Source organism: Puntigrus tetrazona, chromosome 22 (assembly GCF_018831695.1).
Source record: "Puntigrus tetrazona isolate hp1 chromosome 22, ASM1883169v1, whole genome shotgun sequence".
Classification (NCBI taxonomy): Eukaryota; Metazoa; Chordata; class Actinopteri; order Cypriniformes; family Cyprinidae; genus Puntigrus; species Puntigrus tetrazona.
Genome location: NC_056720.1, coordinates 16,299,500 through 16,316,910, shown reverse-complemented (window position 1 = coordinate 16,316,910; position 17,411 = coordinate 16,299,500). Strand labels below are relative to the sequence as shown.

General features: G+C 39.9%; 3 protein-coding genes across 4 annotated transcripts in view; all 3 read left to right on the top strand.

Moving 5' to 3' along the window:
- The first annotated feature begins 632 nt into the window (after window positions 1-632).
- Window positions 633-6,025, top strand: ssuh2.2 (ssu-2 homolog, tandem duplicate 2). Of its 2 annotated transcripts, none has more exons than XM_043223427.1 (13): window positions 633-1,290; window positions 1,606-1,652; window positions 1,874-1,963; window positions 2,054-2,123; window positions 2,763-2,892; window positions 2,978-3,038; window positions 3,122-3,240; window positions 3,314-3,376; window positions 3,449-3,528; window positions 3,682-3,774; window positions 3,861-3,966; window positions 4,458-4,565; window positions 5,306-6,025. In XM_043223427.1, the coding sequence occupies exons 1-13, from the start codon at window positions 1,268-1,270 to the stop codon at window positions 5,447-5,449; spliced, it is 1,134 nt and encodes a 377-aa protein (XP_043079362.1). In that variant the 5' UTR covers window positions 633-1,267; the 3' UTR covers window positions 5,450-6,025. The 2 variants fall into 2 exon arrangements, with proteins under 2 accessions (XP_043079362.1, XP_043079363.1); XM_043223428.1 differs by having other exon boundaries at window positions 1,248-1,382.
- Window positions 6,026-6,666: 641 nt separating this feature from the next.
- Window positions 6,667-14,637, top strand: ssuh2.1 (ssu-2 homolog, tandem duplicate 1). The gene is made up of 12 exons (XM_043223514.1): window positions 6,667-6,821; window positions 8,956-9,051; window positions 9,507-9,591; window positions 11,254-11,383; window positions 11,470-11,530; window positions 11,603-11,727; window positions 11,807-11,869; window positions 12,681-12,760; window positions 12,840-12,932; window positions 13,016-13,121; window positions 13,445-13,552; window positions 14,053-14,637. The coding sequence occupies exons 1-12, from the start codon at window positions 6,797-6,799 to the stop codon at window positions 14,185-14,187; spliced, it is 1,107 nt and encodes a 368-aa protein (XP_043079449.1). The 5' UTR covers window positions 6,667-6,796; the 3' UTR covers window positions 14,188-14,637.
- A 1,853-nt stretch (window positions 14,638-16,490) lies between these two features.
- Window positions 16,491-17,411, top strand: part of si:dkey-49n23.1 (semaphorin-3D) — a 42,193-nt gene continuing 41,272 nt past the window's right edge. Inside the window, exon 1 of the mRNA XM_043223103.1 lies at window positions 16,491-16,559. The gene's annotated coding sequence lies outside the window, so the exon portion shown is untranslated. The remainder of the gene's footprint in view (window positions 16,560-17,411) is intronic.

Genomic DNA, 17,411 nt, shown 5'->3' with positions numbered 1-17,411 from the left:
CATATTTATCATGATATTTCTAATTGTTTGTAATTGTGTCTCTCTCTCTCTCTCTGTGTGTGTGTGTGTGTATGTGTTTGTGTGTCTCTCTCTGTGTGTGTGTCTGTGTGTGTGTGTGTATGTGTTTGTGTGTCTCTGTGTGTGTGTGTGTGTGTGTGTGTGTCTGTGTTTGTGTGTCTCTCTCTCTCTCTGTGTGTGTGTGTGTGTGTGTGTGTGTGTGTGTGTGTGTGTGTGTGTTTGTGTCTCTGTGTGTGTGTGTGTGTCTCTCTCTCTCTGTGTGTGTGTGTGTGTGTGTGTGTGTGTGAGTGTGTGTGTGTGTGTGTGTGTGTGTGTGTGTGTGTGTGTGTGTGTGTGTGTGTTTGTGTGTCTCTCTCTGTGTGTGTGTCTGTGTGTGTGTGTGTTTGTGTGTCTCTGTGTGTGTGTGTGTGTGTGTGTGTGTGTGTGTGTGTGTGTGTGTGTGTGTGTGTGTGTGTGTGTGTGTGTGTGTGTGTGTGTGTGTGTGTGAGTGAGTGTGTGTGTGTGTGTGTGTGTGTGTGTGAGTGTGTGTGTGTGTGTGTGTGTGTGTGTGTGTGTGTGTGTGTGTGTGTGTGTGTGTGTGTGTGTGTGAGTGTGTGTGTGTGTGTGTGTGTGTATCAGACTGTGTTAGATCTGTGTTTGTTCTAGCAGAGTTTAGTCTGTTCTGTTGTATTTTAATCTATGAACGTGCTCTAGTTCTCCGTGTTCTCCTGATATGTTCCTGACTATATCCTCCTTTGATAGAACACATATTTCTTGTCTTGTGTACAGATGTGCTTCGTCAGCGCCCCTTCTCGGAAAACATCTGTAATCTTTTGACTTCAGGCTCGATGTTGAAATCTCTCTCAGAGTCGAAGACTTCCTCTTCTGCTGTTTTAAATCTCTTTATCGCACAGAACTCTCTTCATGCAGTAGTTTGTCATTTATAATAACATATTGATTGCTTTTCTCTAAAAGTGGCTAAGGCTAAATATTGGAAGACTAAAAACGAGGCTGATGTTGCTGGGCATCTTAAACCTGAAAGATTTTCGTGCTATTTTCTTATTTTCTCTCTTCCTCTGAAGTTATCGTAAGAAGTACTCAAAAGATCTGCTCGTTCTTCAAAGGAAAGCTTCGAGCACGCTCTTCTTAATGAACGTGTTGACCAGTGGTGTGGACTGAGAGTCTGTCGTGTCGGGTCGGGTTACACCGCTGTTTTCCTCTTTGTTCCGTGACTCTCACTTCTCACGAAACGAAAGTTCAGAGCTCGAGGATGGACCGGAGGCATCTGCTGAGGTACGTTTAACAAAATAAACGAAATTATGAAGCGAAGTCCGAGAAAACAAAACCAGTGCTGCGTTTTTGAGAAGAATCTTCAGTAAAAGCCTGTAAGTTCTCCTGAACCTCGGACAGGACGAGAAAACATGACGAACTAAACATTCAGTCACTTTAGCGCTTGCTTGCTTGCTTTCTTTCTTTCTTTCTTTCTTTCTTTCTTTCTTTCTTTCTTTCTTTCTTTCTTTCTTTCTTTCTTTCTTTCTCTCTCTTTCTGTCGATCTTGAGGTGTGGTGTAATAACGTAACATTATTAATCGTTTTGTTTTTCTTATAGTGACCAGGATGAAGCTAGCCATTCGTGTCCTGCTGGATATCATGCAGGTAAACATACAGATGCATTTATTAACACTATACTCATCGTTTGCACTTATTTAAAACACTTTAAAACCGCTTAAAACACTTTAAAACCATTTAAAACACTTTTAAAACCGTTTAAAACAGTTGATCTCGTGGAAGTGGAGCGTCAGAAGCACGTTTCCTGTCTCTCTGCTGTAGCCCGATGAAAAGAGAAGATAGTTGAATTATTGTACTTTATTGTTCAGGTCAGGTCCCCGTGGGGGGGGACGGGGCCACGGCTCCTCCGGCTCAAATGATGCCTGTGGTTCCTGGATATGAGAGTCTGGGGCCCAACGGTGAGAAGAGCTTCATTACTTCCAGCTGAAACAAACAGTAAAAAGCTGCTCATGAACGCGGCGGTGATTTTTTTGTTAATGCCTCCACAGTTATTCCTCCGTCGGATTTGGGACCGGCGCGGTTTCCAGCTCCATGCAGAGCTCAAGAGAGACGCTTTGAGTAAGACCAGCTAAACTATAAAACCTGTCAAGATATCAGCTTGAACCCTTGAACCCTGACACACACGAGTTAGAAACCTAGTGCATGCTCCTTCAGGACTAAAATACTTCATGAAGTGGAAAATAGAAAGACATTTTACAATTTAAAGCTAATTTATTTATTCCCATTGTTTGTTTACTTTGCTGTGCCTGATTGGTTTTCTTGTCAAGTTTTGAATTCGTGAATGAGGCAAACCTAGTTTCTGAGTCAGGAACACTAGTCTTGTGGTTCAATAACAAAGCACTTCTAACTTAACCAGATTAAAGAAAAATACACTAACTAAACCCGCTCATTATCATATCAGAGATAAACCTGCGATCACTAAAAATAAATAAAATGATTAAATAAATAGGTTATTTTAGCACCATTGGTGTATTATTTTAGTTTTAGGGTTTTCTGTTTATGTTTTATTAATGTAATAGTGTTATAGTTTTTATTAGGTTCCCGTTTCAATTTTTTAAGTTTAGTACTCAATGAGAGAAAGGTTGAACTAAAATGAGAAATGTTTTTTGAAATACAGTACAGTTATATTTAGCTGATTTTTGAAGTAATGAAAATGTAGTTCAGACATTGAATTAAAGAGCTAGATTGTGTCCTCAGTATCCCAGCCATCAGTGAAGAACTCGCTCAGGAGGCCTTCATCAGCTACGCCAGCAGCGAGTGCTGCTTCAGCACTAAACCAGCCAGAGAGATGGTGTTCACTGACCTGCGGTCCCTCAACACGTACCGGGTGAGCAGTCTTTCTCTTCCCTCACGTCCAGCTAAAGATAGCAGCCTGGCTCACGGTTCCCTGAGACACCTGTTTCTGCTCACAGTACCTACTGGAGACCTTCACAGAGTCCAGAACTAAAGAATGGGGCGGCGAGCCATATAACGGTGCGTGGAGTCACAGTAAAGCAGACGCTTGTGTAGGAGTATAAAGTGTGTGTTTAGTGTGTGTGTGTCCCTGGCTTCCTCAGGTCAGGTGGTGGATGACTTCAGAGAGCCTCCGGATCCGTGGAGCATCCCGGTCCCCACCCCTTCTCTCTTCCAGGACTGCCAGAAACACATCCGCATTCCTCACACGTCCATCATCAAAGTACGAGCTCCTTCAGTCTTACTGTGCCTGAGTTCACCGCCAGTCCATTCATGTTGTTGTTGTCTTCACACAGGGCTGTCACTCGTGCCTGAGTCTGGGAAGATCCGCTTGCAGAACGTGTGTTAATTCAGGCAGGGTAAGATTCATCTCAATCCTTCCGCAGGTCTTTTCTGTCGGTTGTTTCTTTACGATGTTTCTGTGGTTTTAGACTCGATGTTCGTCCTGCGGTGGCTCGGGGAGAACAGAACATGACTTCTGCAGGTCCTGCCAGGGCTCTGGGATGAGCAGGTATGACCTTCTAATCGGGCACCACTTCATTTATTTTTTAACTTCTAAATATTTTTAATATAGAAAAGTTAATATAAGTAACTTTGATGGGGGTTTATCGGTTCTTTACTGGTTCAAAAGCAGTGAGAGCGCTTATTAAAGGATGTGATTCAGGTGTCATTCCTGTGGAGGAGCCGGTTCAGTCACTTGTGAAACCTGCAAAGGGCACGGAAAGCTCCTGTGCTTCATCACACTGAAAATCACATGGTGAGAGGATTCACAGATCTCCACAGGTTCACTGTGCACAAACAAGATAACATGCTTTTTTCATTCATCTGTCTTTTCTATTTTAGGAAGAACAACATCTATGTGGCCGTGATTGACAAGGGCTCTGGTTTCCCGGTTAAGCTTCTGAATCAGATCAGTGGAGAGAAACTTCTTACTGATATGGCTCCAAAGGTGAGCAAAAAACCAAAAACATGCTGAACTCAGAAGCAGTGAGAAAAAGTATGGAAGCCCACTGAATAAAAAAAGTTAAAAATTGCCTCACAATTCAGTCTTTTTCCACAGAACTGTGAGATATAACGGTGCATTGCGAGTGATAAAGTCAGAAATGTGACTTTATCTCAAAGTCTTGACTTTATAACTCACAAGTTTGTAAAATAAAGTTGCAATTTTGACTTTTATCTCTGACGTTTTTCTCCCATGGTGAAAAACCTGCTTCCGTAGAAGTGTCCCTCAATTAAAGGCTAATTTGTTGAAACACACACGTGGCCTGCTCTGCATTTCTCTCTGAAAGATGTCAGGAGATATGTCTCCATCTGCCCTTTATTAATGTGCATTTAGGAACAGCGCATAAAAAACACTCAAGATGCATGATTTGAGCCCTGATGTGACTGCAGCGATCATGTTCTAAGATAAAGCTCTGAAGTTTTGCCTCATCTCTGCAGGTTTATCCCGTTGTCAGTTTTCCGGACAGCTCTGTGAACGCTGCGTCTGAAAGCGGCGTGAGGGAACATCAGGCTCAGTTCTCCACCACCTGCCGGATCCTGCAGCAGGTAGTTCATCTAAAACAACCCCGAAACACTCCCCCAGAGGTAATAAGTTGAGTTGAACCCATTCAGCCGATAGCACTTTTAGCTTAGCTTAGCATAGATCATTGAATCTGGTTAGACCAGTAGCATCGCATTCAAAATTCACCAAAGAGTTTAGATGTTTTCGGCATAGAAAATCACTTTTAATTTTCCGCCGGTCTTAGTACACGATATACCTATAGAAGAGTCGAGTTTTAAATAGGAAATAGAACATTCTGTCCTTCTTGATCGTGATGCTACTGGTCTAATTAGAATCAGTGATCTATGCTACGCTATGCTAAAGATGCTATCGCCTGACCCAGAGACCGGCTGAATGGATTCACACACGGTAAAACTCAACTCATTAACTCTAGGAGAGTCGGACCAAAAGAAGTGGAGTGTAGCTTTAAGGCCACATCTCATCCTCCCATTATTCTGGGAATTAATTAAACGACCGCTTCCTGTTGGCCTCGGCCCCAAGGAATCCTAGAAGAAAACAGATCAGAGCTTGTGACTGACCAGAAGCGGCCTTAATATTCCCACATATTCATATCAACAAGACACCAACGATGGCAAGAAACAGAGAAAGACACTCATTGCTCTTCTACAAATCACCTCAAATTCAGTCAGTTCTTGTAAAACTCTTTGAAGAAGCTGTTATTAGTAGTGGTATGAAACTCTACGTAAAGAGTAGCATGTTTTAACTCAGTTCTGTTATTTTCCAGAGGCAGACCATTGAGCTCATCCCCATCACTCGAGTGCATTATGTCTGGCATGAGAAAACACACGTTTATTTTGTGTATGGAGCCGAACACAAAGTCTACTCCAGGGATTATCCTGCGAGGTGCTGCTGCTGCTCCGTCCTTTAAACATGCCTTCATATGAACAGAAGAACTATTCAGTCACAAAGAAACTGGAAGACAATTAGAAAAAGATGAAACATAGAGTGCCTAGAATGTACTACATGTACTACACGTCTGTATTTCACCCCAAAGTCAAAGGAAAAAACAAACTATAACAGACAAAATTGATGGTGTTTTTTTTTTACATGCGTACAGAAGCTTGTTTCCAGCAAGGGACAAAAATATTAATACTTTTTGGAATTTGCATTAAACTATAAAAAGTAATTCTGAAAAGACAAAAATTGTGGGATATAAACTCTTTTAAAAGTCAAAGTTGGTACAACTGACTTTCTTTATTCTTATTTTTTCCATTGATTTTGGGTAAAATATTACAAAATATGTTATATTGTTTCTTTATTATACACATTTCATCATATCGCTCATAAAGAGCATTATGTTTATCATGTAACACATTTATAATACGTTACACATATTTTAGATGAGTTATTTTTTACAGTAGTGTGCATGTACATGGTTAAGCCTTACACTATGCTAATCCTAAATGAATTACTTAAAAAATAAGTTTTAAAAAGATTCTACTCACTTTGGTCTTGTTCCTTGTTTCTTTGAGAGGTTAATCATGAGTCTCCATCCACTTTCACTAGAGGCTTTTCCTCTTCATTCTTTCTTCTCTTGTTTATATATTGTGGGATTTATGTTTTAAAGGATTTATGTTTTACAGGTTTTACTCAATAGAAGCTCTGTGTTTTTCCATTTCGATATTATGTGTGTATGTGCTGTACAAAATGTCTTATCTACAGAAACAAGATATGGAGACTGCTGAGCTCATCTACCGGTCGAGAAGAAACAACTGCACCTGGTTCTGTGAAGGACACCCTGAATGGGAGGAAGACCCAAGCACAAGAATATAAATATTGTGTGAAATGTAGTGAGAGCGTACAGGACTGCCCTGCATGCCTTGATGCTGTTGTTCTGTATCCTGAGCTCAGTCTCAATTATTCTGACTTTATTAAACTTAACATTTTAAATTTAAGAGTAAGTCTCATCATTGACAGACCTGAACCTGGGAGGGAAACAACAAAGATTTTTCCCAACAATATATATATATATATATATATATATATATATATATATATATATATATATATATATATATATATATATATATATACACAGACCTACAGTGTACTGTGCCTTTAAGGGTTGTGTAAGCTGTGAGCAGCTCGAGTAAAGGCTGTAGAATCTGTTCAGAGGGTGTCTCTTCATTACTGTCCAGACTCTCCAGAGCTGAAGAACTGAGGGAAAGTGAAGGAGAAGCAGAGCAGGATCAGGATCAGCAGTGTTTAGTGTGTAATGGATGACAGAGAAGAAGAGACTGGTGGGTGAACTCGTTACAACGCTCTTCTGTTCTTGAGTTAAACTGCTTGCTTTGTCTACTCTGAACGTTTTATGTTTATCCCACAAAAAATATGTTTTAAAAAGTAATAACGTGTTTTCTTATTACAACAACACCGATACTCTTAAAATGACCTGATGTTATGTTACAGTTTTGAAGTAGTTTTTTGTAGAGTTTATTCTGAGTGCTTTGTTTACCGTAAAGTAAAGAATCGAGCCTTTAGCGTCAAATAAAGCCGTTCAGTTTGAACTAAACTTTCTCAAAGCGTCTGAACGCGTTTCTATTCAAGTGAAACCCGTCATAAAGAAGAGTTTTGTGGAGGATCACGTTATATTCGGTCCAGTTCTGAGGTAAACAGTGTTAAATCTGAAAGTGGACTTTAAAGGAGGATCTAGTGTCCTGTATCTCGTGGACTTCCCTCGGAGGTCACGTTTTTCTGGCTATAGTGAACAAACAGTGCAGAAAACTCATTAGTATTAGTAAAAAAAGCACGACGAGAAAGCGGTTTTTAATGTGTTTTAATTAAACGTCTTTTTCTGCTTGTAAGTAATAAGTGAAGAGTGTTTCAAATCCATGGTGTTTGGGAGCTGAGCTTCATTAAAGAGGGAACTATATGCACTCAGATGGGGAAAATGTTAAGTAAGATTCATTATTTTCTCATCATAGTCATTTCACATCCTAAAGACGCACACTAGCATGTTTTCTCATGATTATCAGTGTTAGAGGTAATGAATTAGCTTTTTAAATAAGTAACGCAGCTTGCTTTGTCTTGGCATTTATTGACTGAAAGATCCCCGAGAAGAAAGAAAGAAAGAAAGAAAGAAAGAAAGAAAGAAAGCACAGCCCAGACCCCAAAACATAACCTGAAAGGAACAGAACACATCACTTTCTAGTAAAAGTAACTCTTTGTAACATGTCACTTTTCCAACACTGGGACCTTTTGAATTCTTCTTATTGATTTATTATTGAATTCTTATTCATGTTCATTAAAAAATGATGTATTTTAAGGAATATGCTTAAGTGTAATGTTTTTGTGCATGGTTTCAGTTTACAGTAAAGGAGTACTTCTCAACAGTTTGTTGTATAACTTGTGCGTAATATCGCCTCTTATCTACTTTTTCAAACGTCATTTAAAACACTTTCCCGTATCGCAGGAGACGAAAATGCATTCCGAGGAAAAATATCCTCTCTGAAACTCTAAACGTTATCTCAAAATTGAGCGTATCCTGTTTTCTAAATGGATCCGAGCTTCACAAAGCAGCAGCACATGTCTGTCAGTAGAACATAAGTAATCACACCCCCCTCTTAAAGGCTTGAGTTCATTTAGACCCCAGCAACTGTTTACATGCTTTATTTCTGTTATCAGCCGTTAGATTCGTGCAGCGCTATTATTAGGCAGCAGACTTTTAAGAAAGACTAGTTTCTCTTTCTCAGGTCTACAAGTAGTGTGCTCATTGAGCTCACTCGGTTTCCCTCAAGGTGGTCTTTCTATTGGTGTTTGGATCATTGTGATTCTTACCTGGTAATCTTCTCAAACGAACACAGCTTTAATGAATTTTGTAGCTTAAATACAATCACCAGACAATGTGACACGCTTAGCACAAAGGGCATATTTTTCAGAGCTATAAAACGATGATGAATGTGCATTGCTAAATTAGCGCTTGAATTGTATCAGAGACGACCTGCTCCTCCCATCATTCACCGCTGCCGTGTATTTCGAGGGCATTGTTTCTAGGCCTGATTTTGCCCATTCTTCACGCTAAATCTGAAGCACGATCTCAGGCGAAGGAAACCCAGTAGAGCTGATATTTATATCCACTTGTTAGCGGCATTGTTCACAAACGTAACGAGATGTTTGTGTGAAGTATATATAACTCACTGATGCATTCAGATGGAGCCCTAATCACTTAATGAACAGCTGCCAAGTACTGACTGCTAAGAGAAGGGGTGGTCTTCTGTCGCCTAGCAACAAAACTTCTCTTAAAGGAACAGCTCACTCCAAAATCAATAAAACAGCCCAGGATCCCTGATGATGTTCCCGGATGATGAGGAGTAGGAAAAAAAAGTCTGTGGTTTAAGGCAGTGATTGTTTGATTGTGATAATCTCTGTCTGCAGACACGTTTGAGCCCAGTCTTCCCGAGGAGGGTCCGTCTGCTCCTCCTAAAGGCTGGCTGGATCCTGTGATGGGATACGAGGAACACCCGGGCGGAGGTCAAAGATCAACCACACACTAACACCAAACACTACTGCTGGTGTAACACTACTACTAATAGTTATCATGAATTATTGTTAACATTATTATTTTTGGTACTTTTATTATGAAGACTACAATACACTATCATATACACTAAGATGTAATAATAAGATATTAATTATTATTATTGTTCTCAGCATTATTATTATGTACTGTTATATACAGTATATACTTTAATAAATACAACAAAATAATAACAAAATCATAATTTTTTTTGTATTATAATGATCATTTAGTTATTGTGTGAAAATGCTGAAGTAGTTCAAAATTCCTTTGCATATAAGTCAGACAATGCTTAAAATATCCGTATAGGTCAATAGATGTAATATTGGTCGGTCCGTGGCGTCTTCTAAAATCATGTAGATATGATATGCTGCGTATGATCTAATATCTGCTGTCTTGTGGTTCATAGACTGTACAGATCAGATCTGTCCACCTCCGCCTGACTTTGTCCCTAAACCTGAAAATGACAAGAATGCCTCGGTCCCAAATGTCATGTGAGTATAACATTGTTTTTACTGCTCAGGATTACAAAAACATATCTATACAATATTTGATAAAAAGAAGGAATATATATATATATATATATATATATATATATATATATATATATATATATATATATATATATATATATATATATATATATATATTATGTATAATATAATAATTATTTATCACGTAAACACAAACGCATGTATATATTTAAGAAAGAAAATATGTATGAATATTTTTATTTAATTTTTTATTACATTTATTTATTATTTTTAATAATTTGACAGCACTTTTTATATATATATATATATATATATATATATATATATATATATATATATATATATATATATATATATAACACACATATATACACACAGTATTCATATCCATGGCAAATTCTGACTTAAAGTTACTTTTATTGAACCAGCATATTTTTTGGACTGAAAATTCTAATAATTATTAATAAGACAATGAACAAGAGACATCATTGTGGAAGAAAAATATTACTCATCTTTTATTTACATTTGAACAAAAAGTGGCATGTCCAAAATTATTCATACCCTTCTCAGTAAATCAATAGAAAAGCCTTTATTGGCTATTACCGAAATCAAACACTTCCTATAATTGCTGAGCAGGTTCCTCCGCTGGTATTTCATCCCATTCATCTTTAGTGAGGAGCTCCAGATCTTTCAGGTTGGAGGGTCTCCTGATCTTTTGCTCCTCCACAGATTCTCAGTTGGATTTCAGTCAGGACTCTGGCCGGACCACTGCAAAACGCTAATGTTTTTGCCTGCTAACCATTTCTTCATCACTTTTGCTGTGTGTTTTTTGGGTCGTTGTCGTGCTGAAGTGTCCACAGACTTCCTGATGTTTGATGTATTGCTCCTTTTTCATGGTGGTGATTACTGTGATGAGCTTCCCTCGTCCACCGGCGGATAACACCCCTAAAACATTAGGTTTCCACCTCCGTGTTTGACAGTGGAGATGGAGATCTTAGGGTTGACGGCTTCTCCTTTTTTACGCCCAATGAAGGCTTCATCATTGTGGCCAAGACTGCCTTGAGATTGATCAGGATGGCCTTGCTGGTGATCCTTGGATTGTTTTTTACCTCCCTCACTATCTCCTGACCAGCACAGGTGTCATCTTTGGCTTCCGACCACGTCCTCTGAGATTGTTCACAGTGCGGAACGTCTTGTATTTTTTAATAATACTTTTCACTGTAGCGGCTGAAACTTCAAAACATTTAGATAAGGTCTTATAGCCCTTTCCTGACTCGTGAGCAGCCGCAGGTCTTAGCCTGTCCACAAACCAACAGCAGAGAGCTTCTGTTTTCTCCTGTTGACTTGATTAAAACAGAGGCTTAGGATTGGATTTTCCCATAGACTGTGACAGTTTGCAAAGGGACATGCCACTTTTTGTTCAAATGTAAATGAAAGGTGAGTAATAATGTTTTTCTGACAATGAGGTCTCTTCTTCATCGTTTTATTATCTTTTGGGAGAAAACCCAATAGCTGGTTAAATAAAAGTTACCTTCAGTCAGAATTTGCCTGGGGTATGAATAATTTCGTGCTTGTCTGTATATACACACACACACACACACACATATATATATGAAACAGTATGTGTGTGCGCTCATTGATGTATTTCTTTGTTTACTGAAGGGTGCCGACCGTCTCAGAGGATATAGCGAGAGACGCTCTTCTCCAGTTTGTGGGTAAAAAATGGACATACAGCAGCAAACCTGCTAAAAATCTGATCTTCAAAGAGCTGAAGCCGTTCACGGTTTACCGTGTAAATCTTGTTATTATCCGGCCGTGATCTGGAATGATTGCTGTATTGTCCTGATGGTAATAATCTCACGTTGTGTGTGGTTTCAGTACCGCTTGGAAACGTTCACTGAGTCTCGATCAAGCGCCTGGGAGTCGGAGCCGCACTCAGGTGCCTGAGGACACAAACACAGTGATGATACAGGTCTCTAAACAGCAGCCTGACACCGATCTGTTCCCTCAGGTCAGTGTGTGGACGGGCCTCAGAACGGAGCGAGTCCTCCTCCGTGGCACGTCCAGGTGTCGTACCCGCCCAGGTTCACGGACGCCGTTCAGAAGGTCAGGGTCCCGCACTCTTCCTTCATAAAGGTACGTCTTCACACAAGGTCTCCCGTCCGTCGGTCAGGTCCGCGCTCGTGTTCTGATGTGTGTCCGACTTCATCCGCAGCCCTGCCACCGTTGTCACGGTAACGGCAGAGTCAGGTGTACCCACTGCCGAGGACGAGGCCGGGTACGTGACGCTTTTCATTAAGGATTCGTGAGATCTGAAGAAAATGACTAATTAACTGCACATTTCCCCAACATTAATCGTGATATCAACATATCTAACATTACAGCAGTTATATGTACTTTTATATTGCAGAGATTTGACGTGCAAGACTCAAATGAATGTACAGGAAACACACAAGCTCATAAGGCGTAGATAATTGGTTCAATTTCAATGCATTTATGTCTAAAGTCAATGTTAAATTGATATCCTTTACCGCCGTTGTCTTTAGGCAGTGTAACCAAAATCTAACGTTAAATCAACGTCACATCGAGGTCAAATAATGACGTCAACGTGATTTTCATTTTCAAAATATAACTTCTGTTTGACGTCAACTAGACGTTAAACAGACGTCCGGTGCCTGTTAGCAAAGACACTATATATTTGTTTAGCGTCATCTTTTTTTGACTGCAGGTGAGTATTACCAGTATGAGATTGATCATAACCATTCAACTTTACAGTAGAAATAAGAGCTGTATTCTAACGGTTCATTTTCACTTAAAAATCTTCCCATAAAGCCATTATTATATTGTACAACATAGTAAGGTTTCACAAAATAAGAACGAATAAAGTGTAATATATTAATAAAATCGTTATTTTTCCGCCATCAATGTAGTTCCGTAGAAACGGTTGAGTGGTTGCCGAGCAACGCATGAATGTAAACAAAGGTGTAGGTTTGCAACAGCTTCAGCCAATCAGAATGTGTTTAATAATGAAGACATGAATGCCGAGCGCTCGTTAGTCTTAACAGTCTCTGCTGATGTGTCTTCTCCAGACGCGCTGCATGTTCTGTCACGGCTCGGGTCACAGTCGTAACCGGAGGTGTACAACCTGCCACGGACGAGGGAGGAAGAGGTCATCCGAGGGTTCGGCCCGCCAACTCTTTAGTGATTTAATGCTGTGTGACGATAAACATCTCAGCTCCTTCTTTCAGGTGTGTTTCCTGTCATGGAAAGGGTTACAAAGGCTGCCAGACGTGTAACGGTCACAGAAACCTGGTTCATTTCATTCAGCTCACGGTGACATGGTAAAAGTGTTTTCATGAGTCTGTGGACAGCTCCGACGCTCTCACCTCAGGCTTTAATTAGTCTGATCATCTTTGTTTCGCAGGAAGACGCAGGTGTTTGTGTTTATCCCCAGCCGGGTGCCCGAGTTCCCGCTCAAGAAGTTTGAGAAGGTGTCTGGAGAAGCCTTCTTTGTGGATGAAAGCCTCCTGGTATGATGGATTGATTAACTAGCTGATACGTTCCTATTTTACTTTAGGAGACGTTAACCCTCACGTGTCAGCTCTCTCATGACATTCTCTATTTACTAAATATAATAATAACTTAACTTGGGAATTTCATTTGTTTTATTGCAAGACTTTTTTCCTGCTTTTCTCCTTCTGGAATCAAACTGTCTTACCTCGAAAAGCAGAGATTTGATGAAAGACTTTGATTCATGTCATTGACTAGTGTATATATATATATATCTATCTAACTGTGTTTGATGCAGTGATAAATGAGGCAGACAGATTTGAAGCACATGACTTGTCCTCAGGTTTATCCAATAGAGGGCTTTCCTGACCGGGACGTCTGCGACGCCTCAAAAGAAGCCATTCAGAATCACCTGCTCAGATATTCAGCTGAGAGCCGCATCCTGCAGCAGGTGAGAGAAACTCTGAGAGAAACTCTGAGAGAAACACTGAGAGAAACAGAAACACTGAGAGAAACACTGAGAGAAACACTGAGAGAAACTCAGAAACACTGAGAGAAACTCTGAGAGAAACTGAGAGAAACAGAGAGAGAGAACTCTGAGAGAGAGAGAGACACTGAGAGAAACACTGAGAGACACTGAGAGAAACAGAGAGACTCTGAGAGAAACTCTGAGAGAAACACTGAGAGAGACTCTGAGAGACAGAGAGAAACAGAGAGAGAAACAGAGAGAGAAACAGAGAGACACTGAGAGAAACTGAGAGAAACACTGAGAGAAACACTGAGAGAGACAGAAACACTGACAGAAACACAGAGACTCTGAGAGAAACAGAAACTCTGAGAGCCTCTGCAGCTCCACACATGACCTCCAGGTGGAAGCACCTCACAGAGTTGTGTTTTTAGACCTGACTGATGAAGACACTCACATCGTCTTCTTCTCTTCTTCTCTCACAGCGTCAGACGATCGAGCTGGTTCCTCTCACTCATGTTTATTACTCGTACAGCGGGAAAGACTACGATTACTTCGTGTTTGGTCAAGAGAACAGAGTCCACACCACCAAATACCCCTCTTCCTGCAGCATCTTATAATAACTGTTCTGTGTCTCTTGTCGACAAGATGTAAATACAGTCTATATGTATCATGTCATATGTTTTTTATCCTCTTCTCGTATAACAGCATGTTTTCTACAACTGTTTTATTTCATTCTGTATGTTAAATATACAAATATTAAGTATTAAAATTCATCTCAGTACAGTTTATTTTGGTTCATTTTTGCCATAAAAGTGCAACACGTTTACAGATGTTCTTGATAAATGTCTAATACAGGACTTTTGCTCATTTGAAAGGACTTTTCTAGGACAAACATGCATTTTACTGTATGGGGTAAGTTGTCACAGTGGAAACCAACCAGCCCTGAAAGAAGGAGACTAATTAATAAAGACTAGTTAATAAAGCTGCAACACTCCTAAAATACAGCTATGAAAAATAGAACATTTTACAAAAAAAAGATAAGTCAGGGATGTTTAATGAAGAGAGTGAACAGTTTGTTATTAAATACAGAGATGTCTCTGGAATCAATTCACTGACAATCTCTAGAAGTTAAGTGTCCTCAACAAAGACAGAGGAACCAGAACCCCATCCATACAGAATGAAGAAACCATTTATTATTATTATATTATATTATATTATTAATACACATGTTTTATTGTGCTGACTTATTTTTCTTTTTTTAAAAAGTAATTAAAAAGTGTTAATTCTCTCAAAAAGGTCTGAAATCAGTCATTATTGCAATATTGCATGCACTGCGAGTAATTAAGATAAAAACACGACACATTGGAGATAAAATGATCAAAACCAAGTGAGTTTATGTTTGAAAACCTAGTTCCTTTTTATTCCAGTGATCCAGAGTTTACAGTAAACCTGCAGTTTTTTATTGAACTGATTAAACTAGTTTTACTACAACTACTCCACAGCGCTGGTTAATGTGCTGGTTCATCTGTGGTTTAACCCTCTTTTGTTTCATGACTAGTAAACCACTGTACTTTACCTGAAAACAACTGAACAGAACACACTCTCTCTCTCTCTCTCTCTCTCTCTCTCTCTCTCTCTCTCTCTCTCTCTCTCTCTCTCTCTCTCTCTCTCTCTCTCTCTCTCTCTCTCTCTCTCTCTCTCTCTCTCTCTCTCTCTCTCTCTCTCTCTCTCTCTCTCTCTCTCTCTCTCTCTCTCTCTCTCTCTCTCTCTCTCTCTCTCTCTCTCTCTCTCTCTCTCTCTCTCTCTCTCTCTCTCTCTCTCTCTCTCTCTCTCTCTCTCTCTCTCTCTCTCTGTCTCTCTCTCTCTCTCTCTCTCTCTCTCTCTCTCTCTCTCTCTCTCTCTCTCTCTCTCTCTCTCTCTCTCTCTCTCTCTCTCTCTCTCTCTCTCTCTCTCTCTCTCTCTCTCTCTCTCTCTCTCTCTCTCTCTCTCTCTCTCTCTCTCTCTCTCTCTCTCTCTCTCTCTCTCTCTCTCTCTCTCTCTCTCTCTCTCTCTCTCTCTCTCTCTCTCTCTCTCTCTCTCTCTCTCTCTCTCTCTCTCTCTCTCTCTCTCTCTCTCTCTCTCTCTCTCTCTCTCTCTCTCTCTCTCTCTCTCTCTCTCTCTCTCTCTCTCTCTCTCTCTCTCTCTCTCTCTCTCTCTCTCTCTCTCTCTCTCTCTCTCTCTCTCTCTCTCTCTCTCTCTCTCTCTCTCTCTCTCTCTCTCTCTCTCTCTCTCTCTCTCTCTCTCTCTCTCTCTCTCTCTCTCTCTCTCTCTCTCTCTCTCTCTCTCTCTCTCTCTCTCTCTCTCTCTCTCTCTCTCTCTCTCTCTCTCTCTCTCTCTCTCTCTCTCTCTCTCTCTCTCTCTCTCTCTCTCTCTCTCTCTCTCTCTCTCTCTCTCTCTCTCTCTCTCTCTCTCTCTCTCTCTCTCTCTCTCTCTCTCTCTCTCTCTCTCTCTCTCTCTCTCTCTCTCTCTCTCTCTCTCTCTCTCTCTCTCTCTCTCTCTCTCTCTCTCTCTCTCTCTCTCTCTCTCTCTCTCTCTCTCTCTCTCTCTCTCTCTCTCTCTCTCTCTCTCTCTCTCTCTCTCTCTCTCTCTCTCTCTCTCTCTCTCTCTCTCTCTCTCTCTCTCTCTCTCTCTCTCTCTCTCTCTCTCTCTCTCTCTCTCTCTCTCTCTCTCTCTCTCTCTCTCTCTCTCTCTCTCTCTCTCTCTCTCTCTCTCTCTCTCTCTCTCTCTCTCTCTCTCTCTCTCTCTCTTATAGTCTCTCTCTCTCTCTCTCTCTCTCTCTCTCTCTCTCTCTCTCTCTCGCTCTCTCTCTCTCTCGACTCTCTCTCTCTCTGACTCTCTCAGACTCTCTCTCTAGTGGAAGGAGCTCTGTTTGGAAAGACGACATCCTCAAAGAAGCACTTCACTGACTTTACGACACAAAGTGGAATAAGCGACGAAAGAGCGACACTCGGTAGGTACTATACTACTATACTACTATACTATTATCTACTATCATGTTCTGTCAACTTTTATTAAGCGTGCTGTGATATCTGGGTACCAGATCAGTTACCGTAAGATTTCTGTCATATGAAGTCTGCTAAGAAAGTGAGGATGAAAATGCGCTTTTTTTTGTTTGTTTTAAGAAAATAGTGTCGATTTTTTTATTTGTTTTAGTTTGATGGGAAAGTCTTTACCGGTGTGTTTCTGAGCCCCAAACATCAACAGATGGCTTTTGAAACGTTATTTTAACATTTAGCGTTTGTTTAAAGTCAGTTATGACTCATAACATGTAGAAGAACTACATAAAAACTAATGTAGTATTAATTGTTCAGTATAATACAGTATAAGTTCAGTCTTTCCCAGGATGTGTTCATTGTTCCTTTTTCCTGTTTGCTGGGGTTTATTGTGTTCCTCTGATTTGTTTGTTTCCGTCTTTCACATGCTGCATATATATTTTTTTATTATTTATAAGTTCAATGTATTATATTAAACAATTTTGGGATTTTCTTTTTAATTTACCAATATATTTCTGTTTTTACACACTGTACAAACTGTATCAAGATGCATGTAATTCTTTTTAGAAATAGTTTTTATTTGAACAATTCTTTCAGTAAAAGTAAATATTTTTTGTAAAGAAAACTAACAAAAAACAATTGTATGTATTATATTTATTATACAAGGCAAAAAAATACCTAAAATAATCAGCCTGGTAATATTTGAGCAGTACATTGATGACCAGTGAGAATCCGTGACTGAAGACGTGTGAAAGTGTTTCTGAGTCGTGGAGAGGAAAGTCTTATCTGAGCGAGCAGCTCTGCAGTCT

What these genes read in the sequence shown, in the direction of transcription:
- ssuh2.2 (XM_043223427.1), top strand. Translation starts at nt 1,268, where the DNA reads ATGGACCGGAGGCATCTGCTGAG. An exon ending in TGAGAGTCTGGGGCCCAACG is followed by an intron (nt 1,964 to 2,053) that starts GTGAGAAGAGCT and finishes ATGCCTCCACAG; the next exon opens with TTATTCCTCCGTCGGATTTG. An exon ending in TTACTGATATGGCTCCAAAG is followed by an intron (nt 3,967 to 4,457) that starts GTGAGCAAAAAA and finishes TCATCTCTGCAG; the next exon opens with GTTTATCCCGTTGTCAGTTT.
- ssuh2.1 (XM_043223514.1), top strand. Translation starts at nt 6,797, where the DNA reads ATGGATGACAGAGAAGAAGAGACTG. An exon ending in TGACAGAGAAGAAGAGACTG is followed by an intron (nt 6,822 to 8,955) that starts GTGGGTGAACTC and finishes CTCTGTCTGCAG; the next exon opens with ACACGTTTGAGCCCAGTCTT. An exon ending in AGCCGTTCACGGTTTACCGT is followed by an intron (nt 11,384 to 11,469) that starts GTAAATCTTGTT and finishes GTGTGGTTTCAG; the next exon opens with TACCGCTTGGAAACGTTCAC.